At 34.8% G+C, this 6493-nt stretch overlaps 1 protein-coding gene across 1 annotated transcript; it reads left to right on the top strand.

Annotated features, from left to right (window-relative positions):
* Positions 1–3699: 3699 nt before the first annotated feature.
* Positions 3700–6263, top strand: LOC145065436 (uncharacterized). Its single transcript, XM_079012422.1, has 2 exons — positions 3700–3808; positions 4437–6263. Exon 2 carries the CDS (start codon positions 4481–4483, stop codon positions 5891–5893), a length of 1413 nt encoding a protein of 470 aa, XP_078868548.1. The 5' UTR covers positions 3700–3808; positions 4437–4480; the 3' UTR covers positions 5894–6263.
* The last annotated feature ends 230 nt before the right edge of the window (positions 6264–6493 follow it).

Raw genomic sequence — 6493 nt, 5'->3', positions numbered from 1 at the left:
TCGGAGCATAGGACAACTATTTTTGTAATTCAAGTAATAAGTTGATTATCCGAAACATTAAACAATGAATAATGAGTAGTCAATATGGTGTTTAAATAAAAGTGTTTTATTTACGCTCAAAAGTTTTGAGGCCATATAGGATTAAGTATTATCGTTGCGTTTCATTTTGCATGTTTTGACTTCCAGAATAACTGGGTTATTCGAACCTCCACAGTCGGTCATACGTTGGAAGTAGGTATGAAGGAAGACTGTCATGAATATGTCTGTAGATTGTCTAAAGTGTTTAGACATAGCACAAGTTTGCTGCAGAGTTCATGAGTGCTTAGATAAGATTCAAGTATTGGATTAAACCCACGCTTACTTGAATCACTTCATGGATTTATCACGGGTGATTAGTGAGACGATAACATTGTATATTCTTGAAACCAAGACGTGTGAGTTGTTATTTGCTGGTCGGTTGCACATTGATGATAAGTAGACGCACCAGTAACTTGGTGTTATAAAACTTATTGTTGTGTGCGATTCGATTAGTAGGTGCAAGCAAGCATTTGAGTCAAATTTTATCCATTCCTTTTACCCAAAGTGGGATAAAATTAATATCTATGGGCCCCTCTATGATTTAGTGATGGCATCCTAAGCGCTTGGCCAAGCCGGGACTAAGTTGATGTGTTCAATTGTAGTCTGTTGTCAGTCATCATAAATCAGATGTCGGGAAACAATACATAGACAGAGAGAATGATTTAAATCAATGTCTCGTGTCTATACAATATCTTGAGAATGAAGGAATATATAATCCCTTATCTAAAGGACACGCGTATCTGATAAGATCAAAGTTGACAACGGCTTTTGAAAGTTACGATTGTTGATCAGGTTCTGAAGTTATACAAAATAGTTATTAGACTTATCCAAGTGGGAGACTATTGGATTAATGTCTAAGTCCATAACTATTTTGGGATGTACTTGACCCGATTATGAGCATAGTCCTTTTGGGTTGCCTTCACCATAGCAATATGTAGGATGAATTAAGGAGAGAAAGGTTTAATTATGATTTATTAATATATTATGATAATAATATATTAAAGGAGAAATCATATTGTTTAATTAATATTAGTCAAGAATTAATAAAGATTAATTTTGTGGCTAAAAGAGATTGATTAAACTTAGGGGACTAGAATTGTAATTATAAGATAATTGTAATTGGGCTATGAATCACCTTGGAATAATAGGTTGGACGAATTCTATGGGGAAGCCCATTAGAAATCGTCCAAGGCATGTTCCAGAAGGGGTCCATGGGCTGCTTAGGGCTTAAGCAGTCAAATTAGGGTTTCCTTGTTAGATAACCCTAATTGTCTACCTATATAAAGAACCCTTGAGACCCAAAAAACGTGGCTAAGTGCTCCTTTAGGGTTTCCAGCCATTTTTGGTGCCTCCTCTCTCCTCCCTCTTCATCCAAGTTGCTTAGTGGTGTTTGTGACTCCATTAGAGGTGCAACACTTGAGTCACTAAGCTTTCTGAAGCCAAAGATTGATTGTTATTGCTATATAACAATCAAAGGTAATATCTAAACCCTAATTCCAGTTATAGTTTATTAGATCTAGGGTTTATGGCTTTGGATTATCAATTGCATGTTCATTAGAAAAACTAGATCCAAAGCTATTATGGTTTGCATGTACACCATAGGATTGATGTATTGCTCAAAACCCATCAACTTTGTTAATTTTGGATAAGGAAAAATTGTCGTGTAAAGAATTCGACATAACAAGGCCGCTTAATTGAAACCTTAATCAATAGACTTAATGTTATGGAAGTAGGTCGGCGGGCTGTTAAGCTGTCATAAAGGAACAAAAAACATTATTTCGTGAAATAATATTGTGTGGAAACAAGTACTGAGGTAAATCCATACTAGGGTATCGAGAGGCGACTTAGGAATCGTTATTCAGAGATGTGTTGTTGTTGTATGATTCTGGAACATAATCATCCCAAGTGGGGGATAATTGTAACGCCTGCAATTTTGGGCTAGACATTTAGAGTATAATTGTAGTAATTATACATTTTATCGAACAATTAAAATTGTTAATTAAAATAATTGTTCTTCATATGTGTTATGAGATAATAAACAATTATCGTATACACAATAAGTGGACAAATATTAGGAGTATAAAATATTTGTAGAAAAACCTGAATATATAATTTATCGTTAAACGATAAAATAAACTATAAAATAAAAGATTAATTTGGATAAATAATCTTAATGTAAGTTGTAGTAGTCGCGATGATGATTATGTGGACATAAATAATGACAAAATCTGACTTCGTATGAGTAAGTTATAATTTATCTAAGTCTAGCGTTCAAATCGATACGACAAGGTGCATCATAAAAAGTGAATCAGAGATAGGATGCTTTTCGCCAAATGATGTAAATGAAAGTCAAAGTGCTCGTCAATAGGAACGCGTCAATATAAAGACCGCCAAAATTTGACTTTGTACGAGGAAGTTTTGATTTTTCAAAGTTTCGAGTGTGACACTGTACAACAGTGTGTGATACAAAAATCGAAATTAAAATCAGTTGATTAGCCAAAACAATGTAAACGAGAGTGTAAGATCTCGTAAATACGAATCTGTTGATATAAAGACAGTCGAGAACGGAGCTCGTATGCGAAGGATATAAGCGAAACTTGGTCCCTAAGTTTCGAAACGCACGCGAAATCTATTCGTATTTGTAAAATTGAAATAGAATGTGAATTAGCTAATAGACTCTAAATGAAAGTTGTAGTACTCGTCAATACAAAGTTAGGGATATAAAGATAGTCGAAAATAGAATTCGTATTAAGAAGTTGTGAATTTCGTAGCGTTATTTATAGGTTAAGCCTCCTTGAACCGAAACACGAAAAATAAAGTGAGAATTAGTCAATAGAGTCTAAATGAAAGTTGTAGTACTCGTCGATGGCTAGGCGTTGATATAAAAATTGTCGAAAACGGAGCATATATGTGAAAGTTGTGAATTTTAGAAAAATATTAAATTCTGACCGTCAAGATTGCGACACATGACACCACAGATGAGCGACACTTGGCATAATCTGGTGGCACCCTTCCTCCCCAAGACTTGCAATAGATGGGCGACACGTGGCATCCTTCCTTCCCAAGACTTGAAAGTTATATATGAGTTTGAAACCCATTATTTTTGGATATATATATATATATATATATATATATATATATATATATATATATATATATATATATATATATTAAACATCAAAATATCATATTTGTCTAATTTAATTTCTAAACCTTCATAAATTTTTAGAATATCATATATAATTTTTTAAACATCAAAATATAATCTGTCATTTTTAAATATCAATATATCATATATGTTTTTCTTAAAAATCAAAATATAAACGATAATTAAAATATATGTTATTGTGAATATTGTAATACGAATAAAATTTTTTTACAAGTGATAAGTTATTGCTAAATTAGGGGGGAAAATGTTTAAACACCAGCACACTAAACCATTAAATTCTCTAAGGGAAGAATCAAATAGATAAGTGAAAATATATCTGTAATATACTTTTATTAATACAAGGACAAAACATATGTGTAATTTGACTCATTTGTATTTTTGAAATGGAAAAATACGTTGACACAACGTCTTAAAAAGCCAACTTTTTTCAAACTTGCAACCCCACACATAAACTCCCCTCTGGCCTCTCCGCGTGTCCTCTCCTCGCTCTGCAGTATAACCGCTCGCTCCACTCTCTAGTGTGCTGTGCTTGCCCCAAATATTCTCTAACGTTACTTTCAAGTAAGAATTTTGCTAAAATTCCGCTGTTTTGTAATGATTTATCTATCTTTGATTCGTACATCTTTGTAGACTTCCATTTCTTGACGAATCGTCATGGATTTCGTGTTTAATCTTCATTTTTCGCGTTGTCCATGTACCGATGTGATCGATAATAGGATATATCTGCTAAAAACTTACGTTTGCAATCAACAATGGTGGTGAGGATTTTTTTTCTCCATTGTTGTCTGCATCGATATCCGTGCTCACACGGATGCAAGAAAAAAATTATAGAGCGTTTAGTTTTTGTATAAATCCATTTGTTCTTTGTTTAAGGTTTTTACGAGCATTTATGACAAGTTTAATTGCGGAGATCGTGTTTAAAATTTGAAATAATTAGTTTATCGTTTTTTGTTTGTTCTGCGCATTAGTTAGATGTTGATGATCTATGAAAGCCAGCGGTTACATCTTCGTATAATGATTACTAACGGCTGTATTGATTAACTTTGGTCTGTAAATTATGTTTTAGATTGGTGTATATGTACAGTCGCTGACATGCAAAACCAAGGAGTTCTTGTTCTTTGTGTGAAGTTCAATCGCAATTATTTCTGAAGTTATTGTTTATTTACTGTAGCATCTTCTTTCCGTTCAGATTTCTTACGAACGTAACCTCAAATTGAAGCTTCAGAAGCGACAATGGCGTTCCCGAAGGAGACATCTCAGCCTGTCATTTCTATCAAACGGCCATTAGATGATGCTGATGACTGTGAACTTGACGAGTTCAGAAAACCTAAAACGGTGGCGCGGAAGTATCCCCCTCCTAAGATCAGAATCGGAGTAGAAGCAGTCCGTGATTTCCCTCCTGGTTGTGGAATCTTACAGGATTCTGATGTGAGTAAAGTAGAGAAGAAGCCATTGAAGAGATTAGAGAATGTTGAGTCCAATATTGAGCACTCGACCTCCCATGGCAAGGATAAGGTGGTGAACTCTCAGTCTTTTGAAGATAATAAACTCAATAGCTGCATTAAACCTAAAGGATTATTAGGGTTCAAGAAACCATCTTTTGGCTCAAGACAATCTGGTAAAGTGAAATTTTGGGATCCCACAAAGCAAGTGGTCCACGATTTCCCTCCTGTTTCTGGGATCAAACCAGAAAGGAAGCCTCTGAAGAATTTAGACAATTTTGACTCAGATCTCAAGAAGCTGAACTCCATTGACAAGGTTAAGTTGGTGGACAGTCATCCTTTTGAGAATAATAAACTCAAAAGCTTTAAACCTAAAGAATCAGGAATCAACAACAATCCAACTGGTAAAGTCAAATATTGGGATCCTACTTCTTCAAATGCTGGTGATACTGAAATCTCAAAACACATCAATACCGAGGAATCACGCAAGGAACAGGTTAGACGCGAAAAGATCCGTGATGCAATGATCTTGTTTGAAACAGTTTACACTCAATTATTCCAAGAAAACGGATCAAAACAACAGGGAGAAAAGATTGCTCATTGGAGGGTCCCCATGGAGGCTGCAAAGATAGTCAAACAAAAGCTGAAATGGATGAATGCTGACAAGGCATTAGGTCAAATCCGCGGTGTTCAGCCTGGCGACAGGTTCAAATTTAGGTCACAGCTTCAAATGATAGGTCTTCATTGTCAATCACATTGTGGTATAGATTACACCAAGATCAATGGGAAGAATCTTGCTATAAGTATAGTTGATTCTCATCGTTACTCAAACGCAAGTGAATCTTGTGATGTGCTGTCATATTGTGGTGAAGGTGGTGGTGGTGGTGGTGGGGTTGGGTTCTTTGGGTCTAAGCGACAGGTGGCGCCTGATGATCAAAAACTTGAAAGGGGTAATCTTGCTTTGAAGAACAGTATGGATGAGAAAAGTCCTGTTAGGGTGATTAGGAAACTTGTTGGAGTTGGAAAAAACAACACTGATGTGTTTGTGTATGATGGGTTGTACACTGTGGAGCATTGTACACAAAAAAGAGGTTCAGAAGGGAAGATGGTGTTCATGTTTCAACTACAAAAAATGCCTGGTCAACCTCAAGTTCAAAAAATGGTCAATGCTTTACACCATCATTCTACCTTTCAAATGCTTTAGTGAGTTATATGATGTTGTTGAACTATAGTTGGAAGTATATACTTGTTGTTTTAGGTAATGATTGAATCTCACAGATGCAATTTTGACCTAATATTCTTCGGCTTTGTATTACTCTTGGCCTTGTTTCTTTTAGTGCGACTTGGTTGGATTCTATTTCCTTTTTAGGCAAGACGTTTAAATATTGTCAACCCTCAAAGGGAATTATATATGATAGCAATAGTTTTTTTGTTTTTTTGTTTTTTTTTTTTTGTATTCATGGCGACAAATACTCCATCGGTTCCTTTACCTCTCGGATGTGCAATTAAATTCCAAATAAGATATTTTAACAAAAACCTAAAGGAAAGAGAATCAAGGAAGAGTAAATTCTAAAGATGGTTGTTTGTTGCATATATTGTAGGTTTCAAAACATGTTTGTAAAAAGGGTTTCTAAAGATAGATATGCTTACTACATCGAATTTCGGTGCATATTAGTACATAATGTTATTAATTTATTAATTGGGGTAATAACTTATAAGGGTAATAAACTTTACCCGTGAACATATTACCTATGTTTTCCGTGTATACGTATGACCATTCAACTTGGTTACCATGACTACAAAA

Source organism: Lactuca serriola, chromosome 8 (genome assembly GCF_051521515.1).
Source record: "Lactuca serriola cultivar US96UC23 chromosome 8, Lser_US96UC23_V15, whole genome shotgun sequence".
Taxonomy (NCBI): Eukaryota; Viridiplantae; Streptophyta; class Magnoliopsida; order Asterales; family Asteraceae; genus Lactuca; species Lactuca serriola.
Note: the sequence above shows the minus strand (reverse complement) of the source record. Positions and strands in the feature narration are given on the sequence as shown.